The sequence below is a fragment of the Bufo gargarizans genome, chromosome 2, assembly GCF_014858855.1.
Source record: "Bufo gargarizans isolate SCDJY-AF-19 chromosome 2, ASM1485885v1, whole genome shotgun sequence".
NCBI classification, from domain to species: Eukaryota; Metazoa; Chordata; class Amphibia; order Anura; family Bufonidae; genus Bufo; species Bufo gargarizans.
The window spans coordinates 579,987,445-580,006,028 of record NC_058081.1 but is presented as its reverse complement, the minus strand read 5'-3'; the positions used below and the strand labels follow the sequence as shown (position 1 = coordinate 580,006,028).

Sequence of the window (18,584 nt, the reverse complement as noted above, 5' to 3'; positions counted from 1 at the left end):
CACTTTATATCTACATGCTAAGATATCTTGAAGACGTTTTAAGGTGCAGCCACCCGGTCTTCTTCTGCCAAAAGCAAGAGTGAATTAAGAAAAGAGAAGTTGTATGTGTCCTTTATACTTTCTCTCCTTTTATGATACACTCCTGCTTTTGGCTTCCAGAACTGCATCAGGAAACCTGACCACGTGGCCGTAGCCTTAATGTTTAGTTTAATTGTGATATCTCCTAGTAACCATGAGTAGCATAAAGTACAGTATGACAGAGCAGAGGCTGTGCAGGATCCCGGCTGTGCATGTCAGCAGGAGGGAGGACGTTGTAGGCGTAGTACCTCCCAGTAATGACTTCCTCCTCAAACCGGGCCTCCTCTGCCTCCTGTACACAAGTGACAAATCTGGCCCCAGGACGAATGATGGAAAAGACTGATGATTCCTGAGCAACAAACAGGTGAAAACTCTGTGCTAGTCTGCAGGATGGGTACACTGTAGGGCAGAGGCTGGCAGGATCAGGATACTGCATGGTAAAGACTGGCAGGGGCAGGAAGAGTTGTACTGCAAAGTGTAGGCTTGCAAGATCAAGACAGCATACAATGTAGGGCGCAGACTGGTATGGGTAGGATAGGGCACAGTGCAGGGTAGTAAATGGCAGGATCAGCCTGCAGGGCACCGACTTGCAGGAGTTCGACAAGATACACTGTAGGGTAAAGACTGACAGGATCAGTACTGGGTATACTGCAAGGTACAGACTGACAGAGGCAAGTGTACTACAGGGTAGAGACTTGTAGGCACAATCAGGGTGCATACTGGCAGGAACAGAACAGAGACTACTATAGGGTAGAGACTGGCAGAGGAACACTGCAAGGTACAGACTGGTAGGATCAGGAGGAAACTCTCTGCGGGGGACAGACGGGCAGGCGTAAGATGGGTTATACTGTAGGGTAGTGAATAGTAGGATCAGGAGTGTGGGCTGGTGATGAATCAAAATGAGTAATTACAATTTCAAGTCCATGGAGAACCTGCGCTGTATAGTGAGAAAATATGGACAGCAATTCCCTTCATATCATCCATGCCAGTCCAAAGCTGTGTACCACCCTGTATTCAGGGATGGACATAGACTTGCGCCTGGAATGCTATGGAGAACGTGACTATATATTCTGATGATAGAAGAATATTAGGTCATTGCCATATGTGCAGGTCCCTACCTCTGCTCATTCTACACCTTAATTTGCTTCTAATCTGTTAGACCTGGTTTGTGATAGAGATTTGTCTGCTGCCTGTTCCGATCTCATGACATTTGGAGCTGACTCATCTCAGGCCAAGTGGCAGAACCAGTTCTTGTCCACCTTATTATACACCGGGAACAAAAGAGCACACGGTGTGTCATCCTCAGATTGACCATAGAGATAACTCCCTTGTATAGGCAAAAAAAAAGCGCCCATAGGGTGAAAAATGTTTGACACCAAAGTCCCCGGAGGTCTATATAGTGCGCTCACCTATATTACAGTGATATGATGTTGTAGACTAGTTTGGTCAGGATGGAAAGGTCAATGCAGACAGTGCTGTTTCCATGAGCTCCTCCAGAAGACGGTCACCAACCTCATGGACAGAGGATGGTGTGAGGTGGTGGACTTACTAGGTCCCAACCTACACAATTCAGTAGCGGGCACAAGACATGACCATCAAGAAAAGGTACCATAAGTACTTAACTGATGAAATTCTTTCAACACAGACAATGCGTTTTGGGGTCTTTATCCAGTCTTTAGCTAGATACAAAATATTTAAGGCACTTGAACAGAACACCAGCTCTGATATGAGATGCCCGATGAAATGGGCGTTTGAGCATGCTGAGTGGCGCAGCAGTTTTTTTCCAGCCGATTCTCAGCATATTTGCCAGGTTGCAGCCGGGCTGCAGCCAGTCCCATATATAGCCAATGGGGCCGGACCGAAACTTTCAAGCTTCTTGCAATGCCGGAATGTAGAAAGATAAGCCCTAGTGTGAAACTAGTCTTAAGGTTTATGTTTCCCCTTTGCAGGGAAGATTACTACATGATAGTGACAACGGATTCACCTGGAATGTTGTTTTTAGGAAATATTTTAATTACATTGGTTAACAATAAAAGAAAAGCCTGCGGGGCCCCCAAAAAATTCCACCAGTTTCTACGAAAGTAGGCCCATGGGGGTAACACGCAAAGGGCCCACCACCGCGGTTTGTCCTGGTGTTTTGTGTATTGGAAATAGCTGATGCCTTTGTATTACTCTGTCCATAAGTGGATGCATTTTCTGTTATAGTCATCATCCTGGGGCGGGCTATCTACTAGTGTGTTAATATGTAGTAGTTCTATAGTCTTAATCTTTGCACTGCCTTATCAGCCAGGAGTCCAGAGTCTTTATCGTATGCGGCCTCACCCCGTACGCTGATTTTCTCCCATTACTGTGTACCGGCCTAGGTGATACTTATCTAATCGTTGGGGTTTGATTGTTGGGAACAGGGGTCCCTAAACCCACCAAGAGAATGGACTAATGATCACATATGTGTCCTGCCATTGTGTTCATCTCAAGAGGACTGCAGGAGAAAGCCGGGCATTGAACTTGGCTTTTCTTGGGAAGTCCAATAGACCAGAGCTAAGCGGCGGCAGCATGCATGCTTGACCATCACTCCATTGACTCATGATCATGGGGGTCCCAGTGGTGGGACCCACATCAATCAGACACTTATAACTTCTTCTGTGGCTAGATGAAGTTGTTACGGCAGGACGACTCTTAAAAAATGCTCATAGCAACACAGAGTCACCCAGATTTACTAAGACAGCTTAGACCAGCTGTCTAGACCTGCAGCAGACTTATCACAGGGTCCCAGGCTGGATGATGAATATAGGGCAGGGACTTTTCTTTGACTCTACACCAATTATTAGCCGGCTTAGGCGACTAACGCTTCCATTACAATAATACAACCGCATGCATTCGTCATGAACGGATCTGTTTGTATTAGGCTACATGCACACGTCAGTTGTTTTTTGCGGTCCGCAAATAGCAGATCCGTGTTCCTGGTTTTTTTACATCCACATCCGTTCCGTTTGTCCGCAAATTTTGTAGGTTGTGTTTCCATGTGTCTTCAGGGTTTTTTTTTGCGGTCTGCCCCAAAAAACTGAAGGCTGTAATTCTTGAAATTTAATATATACAGGTTTCCCAGCAACCGTCCGCAAACAAAAACAGATGCAGATGACATGTGGATGGCTTCCGTCGGTCATCCGCATTTTTTGCGGACCCACTGACTTCTGAGGGTCCGCAAACCGTTTTTTTGCGGACAAGAATAGGACATGCCATATTTTTGGGGCGGACGTGAAACACGGACAGCGGACGTGGACAAGAAATCCACTGCATTTTTTAATGGATCCATAGAAATTAATGGAAAACCATCCTATCCGCAAAAATAACGGAACGGAGGCCGCAAAAAACCACTGCTGTGTGCATGTAGCCTTATTTATAACATAGCCAAGACGGATCCATCATAAACTCCATTGAAAGTCAATGGGGGATGGATCAGTTTTTTTTATTGGGTCAGATAGTGTCAGAAAAAACGGATCCGCTCTTTTATGTTAGGCCCGCCCCTAGCTAAGCATGTATGGAAAAAAAGTATAGAAACTAGATACGCCAAATTGTGCCACTTTTTTAAATTGATTTTTGGTGCAGAAAAATGTGTAAATCTGGGCCAGAGTGTTAGGAAATCTTGCATCTATTATAAAATGTAATCAGAACAGGCACAGCTATATAGGATGAGAATGAGAGGTGATGTTAGTGGGGACAGGGCTTAATGTAACGGCAATATCATGATGCATACCTCTCAAACGCCCCAGATCCGCTAGGACAGTCTCGGATTTCAGTGGCTGCCCTGTGGTCCCGGCATGGCTGCGGTATGCCCCGCTTTCAACTGTATCTGAATCCTCAGACACAGTTGAATGCAAAGGTGACAGCCCAAGGTCCTCCGGCCACCACTTTCCCCCCTCCATTCTCGGCGTAGGTGTGTGTCCCAGAGGTGGGCGATATGCTCCCATTGTCTCAAATGGGATTACCCCTTTAACTCCACCACATTGGGGGCTAGGTATTTTTTTTTATAATTTTTTTTTTTAGAATGTTTTTCAGGATAAGAGTCTTGTGCTGAACTTGTTGATGACAGTGCGCTGTCCACTGGTGATGATGTTAGTGAGGAGCATATGACCGTACTATAGCATCACATTCACATGTAAACTGACCTTTTCTCACCTACCTACTTATTTTACAGTTTAGCTCAGCACTTTTGTAGCTTGTCTGTCATATTTGATGATGATCTAAATTATTTTTTAATGTTTTTGTTCTTCTGCTTCTTATTCTTCAGAACAGTTTTCATACATGGTTCCAGAAAATTACAGAAAGAGGAATGTCTGGTAAGCTGCAATTGTTTATGTGACAACATACTCCTAGCTGTATTGTCCTGCAGGCCTACAGTACCTTTGGAAAGTCTTTAGACCCGTTCACTTTTTTCCCATTTTGTGATGTTGCGGCCTTGTGCTAAAATAAGAATAAAAATTACAATTGTCCCCTAACTTTCTGCTTTCAATTCACCATAATAAAAAATAAAACTGAATGTTTGAAATGTTTTAAAATGTATTAAAAAGGAAAAACTGAAATTGCACATGGACATAAGTATTCAGAGCCTTTGCTATGACATTTGAAATGTAGCTCTGTGGGCCTCCCATGCATGGATGGCCAACCTGCAGCTCTCCAGCTGTTGTAAAATTACAACTCCCACCATGCCCTGCTGTAAAGGGAACCTGTCATCAACTTTATGCTGACCTCACTGAGGGCAGCATAAAATAGTGACAGAAATGCTGATGTCAGCGATGTGTCACTCATGAGCTAAAAGTCAGTGGTTGCTGAGAACCAGCATCATAATTATTGCAGCCCAGGCCTTGAAAAGAGTCAAATCTAGCTGAGAAGAGTCCTTGTTATTATAATCTCCTGCTCTCCTGCCCATCTGCTGATGATTGGCAGTTCTCTCCTAGAGAGAAAGGGAGAAAACTAGGTAGAAGCCTGTCAGTCATCAGCAGGTGGGCAGGAGAGCAGGGATTTATGAATAACCAGGACTCCTCTCAGGTGGCCATGACCAGGCCCAGTCTACAATGATTGTGATGTTGGTTCTCGGCAACCACTTACTTTTAACTTTTAAATGACAGACTGCTGAAATCAACTCACCTGTCTCTACTTTATTCTGCCGTTAGTATGGACATCATAAAGTTGATGACAGGTTCCCTTTAAGAATTAACCATGACTGTCTGCTGAAATTGAGGTCAATCCAGGGAGTTTTTCTTCCAGGCCGCTGCAATCGTTTGGTGGCCAAGAAAAAGAAACCTATTAAGCGTCAGGAGTGTGGGGGGATTCTCTTATTAGGTAATGCCTCTGATGGGTCCTTCTGGATATTGTAACCCATTACTGAGTTATTAAGGTTATAAACTGTGATCCACAGTCTGGCAGGCCCACCAGATATTCACTGCTTTACCAACTGATTGACAAGCAGTTTGGAGAGTAGCTTGGTACAGCATGGGCTATCCTGGATGGAACTAAATACCAGCGGAATAAAGTACAGAGATATTCTTAATGAAAACCTGGTCCAGACCTAAGGTTGGGCTCAAGGTTCACCTTCCAACAAGACAATGACCTTAAGCATACAGCCAAGACAACACAGGAGTGGCTTAGGGACAACTCTGTGAATGTTCTTGAGTGGCCCAGCCAGAGTCCTGACTTGAACCCAGTTGAGCATCTCTGGAGAGACCTGGAAATGGCTGTCTACTAATGGTCCCTATTCAACTGACAGAGCTTGAGAGGATCTACAGAGAAGAATGGCCGAAAATCCCCAAATCCAGGTGTTCAAAACTTGTGGCATCATAGCCAAGAAGACTGGATGCTGTAATCACTGCCAAAGGTGCTTCAACTACTGTAAGTAACGAGAAAAGGGTCTGAATACTTATGTCAATGCAAGGTTTTAGTTTTTCCTTTTCAATAAATTAGCAAAGATTTCAATTATTCTTTTTAACTTTCTCATTATGAGGTATTGAGTGCAAAATGATGGAGACAAACTTGAAGTTTTTATTTTATTTTAGCCACAACATGAAAAAAGTTAAAGGGTCTGAAGACTCTCCGAATGCACTGCATGTAACACCACAAATAACACAGTGATAACTCTCTGAGTACAGATAATGTAGTAGATGTCACCTGCAGTCCTATGTAACACCACAAATAACAGTGATAACTCTCCGAGTACAGATAATGTAGTAGATGTCACCTGCAGTTCTATGTAACACCACAGATAACACAGTGATAACTCTCTGACTACAGATAATGTAGTAGATGTCACCTGCAGTCCTATGTAACACCACAGATAACACAGTGATAACTCTCTGAGTACAGATAATGTAATAATGCCTATCCTTGTCCGCAAACTAGAAAAAAATAGGTCAGGCACTATTTTTTTTTTTTGCGGGGCTACGGAACGGACATACTGATGCGGACAGCACATGGTGTGCTGTCCACACTTTTTGCGGGCCCGTTGAAATGAATGGGTCTGCATCCTATCAGAAAAAAAACGGAATGGACAAGGAAACAAAATACGGCCGTGTGCATGAGGCCTAACACAGTGATAACTCTCTGAGTACAGATAATGTAGTAGATGTTACCTGCAGTCCTATGTAACACCACAGATAACAGAATGATAACTCTCTGAGTACAGATATAGTCAGTCAGTCATAGAGACTCAGCTCACTTCAGTCTGTTTCTCCTCAAACTGGAAACCTGAGGGCAAGGAGAAAATCCTGGATCGGAAACAGGTTTCTAGAGAACTTGCAGAAAAATACATCCACTTCTCCAGCACTTCCATAAAACATATCTTCTTTAGTTTTGATTAAAGACATCTTTTACAAAAGCAAACGGTAGACACTGTGGCTTTTGCCCAAGATGTTTTTAATCGAAACTGAATAAAGAAGATATGTTTTATGGAAGTGCTGGAGAAGTGGATGTATTTTTCTGAAAGTTCTATGTAACTCGAAAAATAACACAGTGATAACTCTGTGAGTTCAGATCACGTTGTATGTGTTACCTGCAGTCATTATGTCACAATGACTTGTGAAAAGCAACCAACTGATTAGTAGTCAGTGATGACTAAACTCCAGCTGTGGTGAAACTACAACTCCCAGCATGCTCCATTCATTTCTAGGGAGTTCTGAGAACAGCCAGGGGTCATAGTTTTATCACGGCTGGAGGGCCGGAGGTTACCCACAGGACTAGTGTATTTGCTCAGTGTGCCATCCTGCCTGTTCTGCTCCGTGACCTGAACAGAGCTGTGGGTGAATCGGACATCTACATGATACCTACCCTCAGTGCGAGGAAATAAGATCCCATCTGAAAGGAGAGATCCACCACAAATCTAGCATGTTGATGGGTATTACCAGTTGGGAGGGGATGGGGGTGTACTGTGCTTTGTTTTTTATATTAGAATACATTGCAAGGTGTATACGCTACATTTTCTGCAATCCACGACAAAAGAAAATAGACGGTGTGTGGTGGTGGGGGGTTCTCATAGACCATAGTTTTAGGCCAGTCTATGATATAGCCCCATGCGTTGCCGTAGGCTGCACCTAATTTATGATGAGGCTCCTGCATGTAAACTGAAATCTACGCCAGCCCCTAGCTGATGAAGATTTCCGCATTCTTCTACGCCAGAAAAGTGGTATGAAAGATGATAAATATGACGGGACCACTGGCTCCATCCTCTCCATGCCCCCTTTTGGGAAAGTGGCGAGGGCAGCTGAGAAATGCCACAATGTTTGTGATTTTTTTTACGCCATAAAACTGGCGTGAGGGGAATGATAAATTACCCCCATGGTGTGTACCAGTGGCGTTGCTAGGGTCTGAAAACATCCGGGGCACAAGCCCACTGTACCAAGCCCCCATCATCGGGGGGGCCTTCACAGTAGTTATTAACCCCTTTCAGCAGTCCCCCCCTTCACAGTAGTTATTAACCCATTCGAGCAGTCCCCCTTCAGTGAATGGGGGACTGCTGAAAGGGGTTAATAACTACTGTGAAGGGCCTAGCCACCTGGGAAACCCCACAGATCATCCCCCCACCCTCTTGTACTTCTGGGTTCAGTCACTTCGGTGGCATCGGTGCGCAATCCTGTTCTGCCTCGCGTGATCCCGCGAGACCCGTGACCTCCCTCAGCAGGTCTTGCGGGATTATGCGCCGCAGGACAGGATTGCGCACCGATGCCACCGAAGTGACTGAACTCATGCCGGCGCAGCAAGAAAGTAGCGGAACAAGTACAAGGGGGGTGGGGGGATGATCTGTGGGGTTGCCCAGGTCCAATCAATACTAAAGGGCTCTTGGAATAGCCCAAAAGATGCTACCAGCATAACATTTGGGGCACTGGACAAAACATCCAGGGCTCAAGCCCCGAATGTCTTGACCTAACGACGCCCCTGGTGTGTACAGAGACTGAACAAGCAGACAACATCAAGATGTAAGGTCCGAAACCATCAAAAATATGAATGCAGTACGGAGTATGGATTGTGAACGCTTTTCTTTGTTCCATAACTTTCAAAAACACATTTTTTCTTGTAGGTTTTTGGAAATGGGAGCGAAGGAAAGCAAAACCAAGTCATCGCCCAAGACTTCTACGAGAACAGATTGTGGGAGCGGAACCAGAACCATTACCAGCAGCCAAAGTGTGCCAAGGCAGTTAGTGCAATCAGCCAAAGCCATCCCTGTGTGGCCGGACAACAGCGTGCGCTGGCTGAGGAAGTACGATGTCTACATCTGTCACAGCGGGGAGGAGCCCGACTGCTCTTATGCAGTGGATATGCTTTCATACCTGGAGCAGCAGCCGGAGAAGTTGCGGTGCTTCCTTCCAATGAGGGACATGTTGGCAGGGGGTGCTATAACCTCAGAGATGTGCAGCGGTTTAGAAAGCAGCCACTGCTGGGTGATGCTGCTGACCCCACATTTCCTGTCAGACAGCTGGTGTAAGTACCAGATGCACCAGTTCCTTGCACAGGCACCATGCTCAAATGGACGCTTAATCCCGGTTATGATCGGACTGTCATTTGCACAGTACCCACCAGAAGTGAAGCATATGTACGCCTTCACGGGTGCATTTAATGACAACAGTGTGTTCATCAAAATCAAAGCAGCCATACTGATGTGTAAGTACAGAGTTGTTATATGACACAATCTGCCTGCAACCAACACTAGGGGGAGCTCACCACATTCAGATGTATACAGCTCCTATTGAACTCAATAATAAATCCATCTTATTTAAGCTCCCTCTAGTGGTAGCAGCAGGCAGACAGAATTCAAAAGGTCTAAAATATTTTTTTTATTTTACTCACTTATATAGCGATGCGCTTTACAGGAATTATAATCACGCTGTCCCCAATGGAGCTACCTGGGGGAAACCCACACAGACACAGGGAGAACATACATACTCCACTTTTAAAGTGAAGTTCTATGTAGGTAGTAACTTTTCAAGTAACTATTTGTTATTCTTTTACACAGTTCTAAAGGAGATGATAACTGTTACAAGTGACAAGATTCCCGCACATACACCACCAAGTAGCAGGACCCCTGAAAGAAGCCAGAGCACCAGTAATCCTGTAGGAAATAGCCAGGAGGAAAGTTCAGTGACCAGGGAGTCTACCAGGGACACGTCCAGTAGAATATCAATGACTCAGGAGGTCACAAGTGATGTGTCCATGGGAAGCTCAGTGACACAAGAGATTACCAGTGACATGTCCATGAGAAGTGCAGTGACTCAGGAGGTCACAACCAGTGGCATGTCCTCAAGGACCCAAATGACTCAGGAGACCACCAGTGACATGTCCATGAGAAGCTCAGTGACACAGGAGACCACCAGAGACATGTCCATGGGAAGCTCATTGATTCAGGAGTTTACTACTGACGTGTCCTCAAGAACCTCAATGACAGAGGAGACTGCCAGTGATGTGTCCTCGAGTTGTTCAGTAACAAAGAAGACCACCAGTGACATGTCCATTAGAAACTCACTTACACAGAAGATCACTAGTGACATGTCCATGACAAGCTCACTGACACAGGAGACCACCAGGGACATGTCCATTGAGAGCTCCTTAAGAAACTCAAGGACACAGGAAGCCAACAGTAACAAATCCTTAAGAATCCCAGTGACCCAGGAGGCCACCAGTGAAATTAGATTAAGAAGCTTACTGTCAGAGAAGCCCTCTAGTGGCACATCCACAAGAAGCTCTTTTACCAGACAGGAGACCACTCATGATGTGTCCATGAGCAGCTCTGAGACTTCCTGTCTTTCTTTGTCACTACCAAATATGAAGAATATAGATGTTTGTACAGATTATAAATGCACCATGGCAGTGACCAAGGACTCATTCAGCGGGGAAACGCCAATAGACACAGGAGACTCAGGTATTTGGTCAATGGCTAAGGACCTTCATTCAAAGAGTGATCAAGTATACTCATACTGCAGTGACTGTTATACAAGTCGTATGGATGAGCTTGCAGGGCAGAACTCACATCCGCAGGCAGTGAGCAGTGACATCAATACAGTGATCTCAGACCTGAACTCTCTTACATGTCCCAGAGAACACCAATGTTTTCCAAATCGCTGACTATCACACTGTCACGGCTGGCGGGGGGGGAAACCCCCAGCCGTGCGGTACCCGTAGATGTTTGGTCGCTGCAAGGCCAGGACCACAGGATCAGGGAGCAGGTCACCTCCTAAAGTCTCCCTGATCTGACCCTAACTCCTAACCTGCATGGGCCGACCTTTAAGGTAGGAGGACCCATGCGCCGGAACCTCGGGTCCCTACTATCCCTCCGCAGGTCCCTAGGCTAGGAGCTGGATAGACTACCTGTTCCTCCCGAACACGGAGGAACAGGAGCCTAGAAAGGCCAAGCTGGTAATAAGGGGAATCCAATACACCTTATGGCAGTGGCAGGTATGTGGAACTGCTACCTCACCTACCTGCCATAAACACACAGCCCGGAACCCATGCAAAAGTGCTGTCTGCCTAACAACAACAGAAAAGACAACAGCACACACCATACATCACACGGGGAACCAGGGAACCATAAGGTGCAACAAACCAGCAACCACATACACATAAACATAACATCAGACAAGGTAACAAAGGTTTTACTAACAAGGTTTTATGACCAGAAGGATGGTCCTCACCAGGCAGATGGCGGAAACAGGAGGCTGCTCCAGCCAGCATGGCTGAGAGCAACCTACTGAAGCCTGCAGGAGTCTCAGGCTATATAGGCCGAAAGGCCACACCCACCAGTCAACCACACCCAGTGACAACACACACACTGGGAAGGGAGTTAACCCTTCCTACACCACAGAAGGGAAAACATCAACTTGCCCCCAGCTGCGGTTGCGACAACACCAGACCGCGGATAACTGCATGCGGCTCCCAAGGAGTCACGACCATGACCAGGGGTCGTGACACACACCAAGTAAAGGATGTAACAAGTCCTGAGAGGGACCAGCCAGAGGTGTTGATGCAAGCTTAAAAATGCAGTCTAATTAAAATACCTGACTTTTGTTAGATTTTCAGCTTTTCTTGACTCTGCAGTGATTTATGGCAAGTAATTTTTAAGTGAGCTCATCTTTTAATTGATTATTCTGTACACTACATTCTAGAGATGCTGCTCAGGAGAAGAGGATTGTTAATAGTATCCAAGTTCCCGTGTAAGCCACAGAGCTGGAGAATCTGATGTTCGATGTAGATGTCATCAATGGAGGGTCTCGGTCTACTGTGGACACCTTTGTAGAGTTGGGGTGACCAATTTGAAAAAATGGGAAAATATGTGTTTTTTCATTAGTAACATAATATTAAAGTATCAGAACTTCGCCCCTCATAATTTATACTGCAGTTAATACAGGGGCGGACTGAGAAGCCCCAGGAGAACAGTGGCTGATGGTAATTTTACTAGTCCTGGCCCATTGGCCTGTGGTTATGCAAATCTGTCCCTGGATTTAAAGGGTTGTTCAGGGGGGAAATATATTTAAAATATCTCAATAGGGAGAGAAGAAATAAAAAAAAAGGCATGCACACCTCACTGATCTCCTGCTGCTCCTGTTCGGTGGATGCTTGGCCTCCTGTTGTTCTCTACTTCCTGCTGCAGGAATGATGTCCGAATAAAGGGTCCAGTGACTTCTGTGGCCAATGATGGGCTTCAGATATGTAATGGTCATATGTCCCTGTGTCAAGACGTCAGCAGGAAGTAGGAAACAACAGGGCACTGGCACCATCGGGCGGGAGATCATTGAAGTGAGTGTTTCCGTTTTTGCATACTTACGGCTTTCCCAGATCCTTAACTTTTTTATTTTTCCATTCACATAGCCGTATGAGGTGTTGTTTTTTTGCAGGACTAGCTGCACTTTCTAATTTTATCTGTTATTTATTTTTCTAGAGCGGGCGCCATCTTTAAAGAGATAACATGCATCGTATATGTACGGCGCATTTCATCAAGGGGTTAAAGGGCTGGTCCAATCTATCAGTGAATCATTGTAAAATTAAAAGGTCTGCGACTTTCTAATATTGTTTGCGTTGCAATTCCTCATCAATTTAAAGATCTTTCCTTGCTGACAGGTGATGGAAACAATCAGAAGTAAAATAAAACTGCCCTGACCTAAAACTTCACAGCCAAGGGTTTGTTATAATGTGTCCAGTCCAAGCGCTCCAGGCTGACACACTGTAACAGTGTGTCAGCTTCACATTATGCAGTGATTAACTTTATGTACATGACTGGAGTAGCCCTTTTAGGCATTTTTTTGTTTTGATATTTCATGACTGTATTGACATAGGTTTATGCTGTAATAAAGCTGCTAGTTACGTATCCGTTTTGTTACCTTGACCACATTGATCACTGATGCTGCATATTACTGCAGTGTAGTGTCCACTTAGTGCAAAGGTGTCTTCCAAGGAGCAGTCATAAGATCCAACATAACTTTCATCCAGCTTCTCAGGGATTAAAACTTCTTCCTCTTTATTGTATCATATTAAAAGTGACCACGGCATGCAGTAAGTACATTAATGGCTACGTGCAGGGGCAGACTGGCCATAGACCCTAAAGCAAAATGTCCTGGTGGGCCGCCCAAGCCCTCCTTACGGTACATAGTCATCTAATGCTCTCAGCATTAATTAATGCTAGGAGCATCTGATACTTATGCATCTGGCTGGCGAAGAACAGAGTGATCCTGTGTTTAACCGTATTGCCATCCTCAGGACGGTGATAGAATTGAATGCTGCGGCAGGGGTGGCAGTATTTTGTGCTGCACTGTGTATTTGCTTCTGTTGGGGTGGTATTTTGTGCTGCACTACGGTATTGCAGGCCCTGCCCACTTATATTGTCCCTGCCTTCTGTCAGTTTGGACTCACCTTCAACATGGGGCCACTTTTTTAGGTTTTTTTTTCCCATGGCCACTTTAAGTTCCCAGTCCACTCTCGCCTACGCGTTTCAGTCACATCTGCAATCTTACTCATGGCATAAATGCAATACATGCATTTCATGTGAACCCAAGTTCCTTCATTAGCTCCTGGGATAACAAGCTACTGTGTGTATTAGACCCCTAACACTAAGTTAAATTGTGATAAATGGTATTCATCAGTATTTAACCATAGGAAGCATTTTTTTGTGTTCACAGAAAATACCCGGCTATTAGAGAATATTTTAAAATGCAAATATTGGTACCTATTCACATGAAGCGTTTTTCAAGTGATAGTCCTGCTTTATTAACTCTTTATATGCAGCGAGCCCCTGAGAAGCAAGTGCGGAGGATGGGAGTGATAGTGGCCCTGATGAGGTCAGGGTGCACGTCCTCAGGCTGTTGCTCTCAGGGAATCAATGCAGTTAAAGGGTATTTTGAAGAAACTGGACAAAAGTAAATGTATAGAAGTATCTCTTTACTTAGTGCAAAATACAACTTCCAGCAGTAGTAGGTACAAAGTGCAGTTTTCGGCACCAGATGAGGAGGGATGGTGGTTGGTTGGATTGCAATTTAATGGCACTTGCACCCTCTTGTGGATATAGGTGTCCACTGTGTGATACAGGCTTGAAGTTAGTATGGCCTGGTGGTTATTCCAGGTGATGGGTGTCTGACCTGTTTTCCCTCAGCAGCAGCAGGGTCTGTAAAGCTGAATCTTGCTGGTCACTCTCCTGACTGTATCTACTGTAGCTTTTGGGACAGCTGTATCTTGACTCTTGCAAGCTTACGGGAGTAAGGGTCTAACAGGAGAATTGGGTACGGTCCTTTGGAGTAGGAACTCTGGCATGTGCTTCCTTTCTCTTTGCTGTCTAAGGGTACTTTCACACTAGTGGCAGGGGACTCCGGCAGGTTGTTCCAGTGGGTGAACAGCCTGTCGGATCCGTCTTGTCGCTAGTTCACGTGTGCCCCCAGACTGCCGCTCCGTCGCCATTGATTATAATGGGGGGCGGGGACGGAGTTCCGGCGGCAGTATGGCAGTGCACGCCGAGAGGCAGCCGGACTAAAAATACTGCATGCAGTACTTTTAGTCCGGCCGCCTCTCGGCATGTTTGCTGCCCCCATTATAGTCAATGGGGACGGAGCGGCAGTCTGGGGGCACACATTCACCTGCCGGAACAGCCTGTCAGAGTCCCCTGCCGCTAGTGTAAAACTAGCCTTACTGGAACTCTTTCTCCCCCCTGAAAGGAAATCAGACCAGACCAGTACACCCCTACCAAGAGGGGAGGAACAGGTTGGTTAGTCCTGTTCCTGTCAACCATTGCTGGAATACACGGCCCAAACATAAAATAATACACAATAAAACATTTGCAGATAACTCCAAGTCTGGGGTACTGCAGATATTAGGTTATTACGTGTGGAACTTTTAAGAATGTACCATTAGTTTCTCATTACATGTGTTGTATATACAGTATCTATTTTTCTTATAGGTGAGTTTATACATGTTTTTATTCATGCTTTTTGGGTTTATATGCAACCAAATAAGGTATTCTGCTACAACAAGAGCTAATATGGTTGTTACACATGTTATGTATGGAGACTTGATGTGTTGCCCAATCTGACAGCAGGAGTCTACATTATTAGGGCTTATTCACACCTCCAACGGACAGCGTACTGATGGTGAACAACAAAAATGTCCTGAACTTGGACCTTTACAGATGCAAAATTATCCGAGTTTTTGTATCCGCAAAACACACATGGACGTGCACATTTTTTTCCAGGAGTTTCAATTGATGACCCAGCCTCTGTCTAGTGAATGGATGGACTGCATTCTATGTGATGTCACCATCTCTATCTAGTGAATGGATGGGCTGCATTCTCTGTGATGTCACCATCTCTGTCTAGTGAATGAATGGGCTGCATTCTCTGTGATGTCACCACCCCTATCTAGTGAATAGATGGACTGCATTCTATGTGATGTCACCACCTCTCTCTAGTGAATGGATGGACTGCATTCTCTGTGATGTCACCACCCCTATCTAGTGAATAGATGGACTGCATTCTATGTGATGTCACCATCTCTATCTAGTGAATGGATGGGCTGCATTCTATGTGATGTCACCACCTCTATCTAGTGAATGGATGGACTGCATTCTCTGTGATGTCACCACCTCTATCTAGTGAATGGAAAGGCTGCATTCTCAGTGATGTCACCACCTCTATCTAGTGAATGGATTGACTGCATTCTATGTGATGTCACCATCTCTATCTAGTGAATGGATGGACTGCATTCTATGTGATGTCACCACCTCTATCTAGTGAATGGATGGACTGCATTCTATGTGATGTCACCATCTCTATCTAGTGAATGGATGGACTGCATTCTCTGTGATGTCACCACCTCTATCTAGTGAATGGAAAGGCTGCATTCTCTGTGATATCACCACCTATATCTAGTGAATGGATGGACTGCATTCTCTGTGATGTCACCACCTCTATCTAGTGAATGGATGGACTGCATTCTATGTGATGTCACCACCTCTATCTAGTGAATGGATGGACTGCATTCTATGTGATGTCACCACCTCTGTCTAGAGAATGGATGGACTGCATTCTCTGTGATGTCACCACCTCTATCTAGTGATGGATGGACTGCATTCTATGTGATGTCACCACCTCTATCTAGTGAATGGATGGACTGCATTCTATGTGATGTCACCACCTCTATCTAGAGAATGGATGGACTGCATTCTCAGTGATGTCACCACCTCTATGTAGTGAATGGATGGACTGCATTCTCTGTGATGTCACTCCTCTATCTAGTGAATGGAAAAGCTGCATTCTCAGTGATGTCACCATCTCTATCTAGTGAATGGATGGACTGCATTCTCAGTGATGTCACCACCTCTATGTAGTGAATGGATGGACTGTATTCTCTGTGATGTCACCACCTCTATCTAGTGAATGGATGGGCTGCATTCTCAGTTACAGTGGGATGCGAAAGTTTGGGCAACCTTGTTAATCGTCATGATTTTCCTGTATAAATCGTTGGTTGTTACGATAAAAAATGTCAGTTAAATATATCATATAGGAGACACACACAGTGATATTTGAGAAGTGAAATGAAGTTTATTGGCTTTACAGAAAGTGTGCTATAATTGTTTAAACAAAATTAGGCAGGTGCATAAATTTGGGCACCACAAAAAAGAAATGAAATCAATATTTAGTAGATCCTCCTTTTGCAGAAATTACAGCGTCTAAATGCTTCCTGTAGGTTCCAATGAGAGTCTGGATTCTGGGTGAAGGTATTTTGGACCATTCCGCTTTACAAAACATCTTTAGTTCATTCAGGTTTGATGGCTTCCGAGCATGGACAGCTCTCTTTAAGTCACACCACAGATTTTCAATTATATTCAGGTCTGGGGACTGAGATGGCCATTCCAGAACGTTGTACTTGTTCCTCTGCATAAATGCCTTAGTGCACGGGTGTCAAACACAAGGCCCGTGGGTCGAATCCGGCCCGCCAGACCTCGTCATGTGGCCCGCGTAGCCGCCGCCGGCCTTCACCTTTTATTATCACTTCCTGCAGGCGGCCCCTGCAGGAAGTGATAATAAATTGCATAAGGAGAGCTGTGTATTACCGGTACTTACAACTACAAGCGCTCGCTGAGAGGAGGGAGGAGGCAGGCTGGGAGGATGGGCGCTGGCAGTGTGAGTCATACGTCACGCGCCTGCGCCTCCCACTTTATGAATGAAGCAGGCGGCGTGGGCGCATGACGTATGACTCACGCTGCCAGCGCCTGTCCTCCCGGCCTGCCTCCTCCCTCCTCTCGGCGAGCGCTTGTAGTTGTAAGTACCGGTAATACACAGCGCTCCTTATGCAATTATATACATACGGTAACCATTAACTATTAGAGATACGATTATACAGTGAACGGGGCCCGTGTAGTAGAATAGTCACTGCACGGGCCCCGCTGTCATTATAAGAGCAGATGCCGGCCCCTAGCCCGTGTATTGAAGGTCATTCACTACAGGGCCACTTATGGAGGGGATCTGTGGATGACACATAACGTAAGATGCTATATATGTGTCATCCACAGATCCCCCCCATAACTGTCATACACAGATCCCCCATAAGAGCCACCCACAGATCCCCCATAAGTGTCACCCACAGATCCCCCATAAGTCCGATACAACCGGCCCTTTGAGGGTGACCAAACTGCTGATGCGGCCCCCGATGAATTTGAGTTTGACACCCCTGCCTTAGTGGATTTTGAGCAATGTTTAGGGTCGTTGTCTTGTTGAAAGATCCAGCCCCGGCGCAGCTTCAGCTTTGTCCCTGATTCCTGGACATTGGTCTCCAGAATCTGCTGATACTGAGTGGAATCCATGTGTCCCTCCACTTTGACAAGATTCCCAGTCCCTGCACTGGCCACACAGCCCCACAGCATGATGGAACCACCACCATATTTTACTGTAGGTAGCAGGTGTTTTTCTTGGAATGCTGTGTTCTTTTTCCTCCATGCATAACGCCCCTTGTTATGGCCAAATAACTAAATTTTAGTTTCATCAGTCCACAGCACCTTATTCCAAAATGAAGCTGGCTTGTCCAATTGTGCTTTAGCCCACCTCAAGCGGCACTTTTTGTGCTGTGGGCGGAGAAAAGGCTTCCTCTGCATCACTCTCTCGCATACAGCATCTCCTTGTGTAAAGTGCGCCGAATGGTTGAACGATGCACAGTGACTCCATCTGCAGCAAGATGATGTTGTAGGTCTTTGGTGCTGGTCTGTGGGTTGACTCTGACTGTTCTCACCATTTGTCGCTTCTGTCTATCCGAGATTTTTCTTGGTGCGCCACTTCGAGCCTTAACTTGAACTGAGCCTGTGGTCTTCCATTTCCTCAATATGTTCCTAACTGTGGAAACAGACAGCGGAAATCTCTGAGACAGCTTTCTGTATCCTTCCCCTAAACCATGATGGTGAACAATCTTTGTCTTCAGGTCATTTGAGGGTTGTTTTGAGACCCCCATGTTGCTACTCTTCAGAGAAAATTAAAAGAGGAGGGAAACTTACAATTGACCCC

At 45.4% G+C, this 18,584-nt stretch overlaps 1 protein-coding gene across 2 annotated transcripts; it reads left to right on the top strand.

Annotated features, from left to right (window-relative positions):
• Nucleotides 1–327: 327 nt before the first annotated feature.
• LOC122926749 (TIR domain containing adaptor protein) lies at nucleotides 328–13,147 on the top strand. Of its 2 annotated transcripts, XM_044278224.1 has the most exons (5): nucleotides 328–442; nucleotides 4,367–4,415; nucleotides 8,642–9,222; nucleotides 9,575–10,477; nucleotides 11,718–13,147. In XM_044278224.1, exons 1-5 carry the CDS (start codon nucleotides 421–423, stop codon nucleotides 11,789–11,791), a joined length of 1,629 nt encoding a protein of 542 aa, XP_044134159.1. In that variant the 5' UTR covers nucleotides 328–420; the 3' UTR covers nucleotides 11,792–13,147. The 2 variants fall into 2 exon arrangements, with proteins under 2 accessions (XP_044134159.1, XP_044134158.1); XM_044278223.1 differs by lacking the exon at nucleotides 11,718–13,147 and having other exon boundaries at nucleotides 329–442; nucleotides 9,575–10,812.
• The last annotated feature ends 5,437 nt before the right edge of the window (nucleotides 13,148–18,584 follow it).

What these genes read in the sequence shown, in the direction of transcription:
- LOC122926749 (XM_044278223.1), top strand. Translation starts at nt 421, where the DNA reads ATGATTCCTGAGCAACAAACAG. An exon ending in GATTCCTGAGCAACAAACAG is followed by an intron (nt 443 to 4,366) that starts GTGAAAACTCTG and finishes CTTATTCTTCAG; the next exon opens with AACAGTTTTCATACATGGTT. An exon ending in CAAAGCAGCCATACTGATGT is followed by an intron (nt 9,223 to 9,574) that starts GTAAGTACAGAG and finishes TCTTTTACACAG; the next exon opens with TTCTAAAGGAGATGATAACT.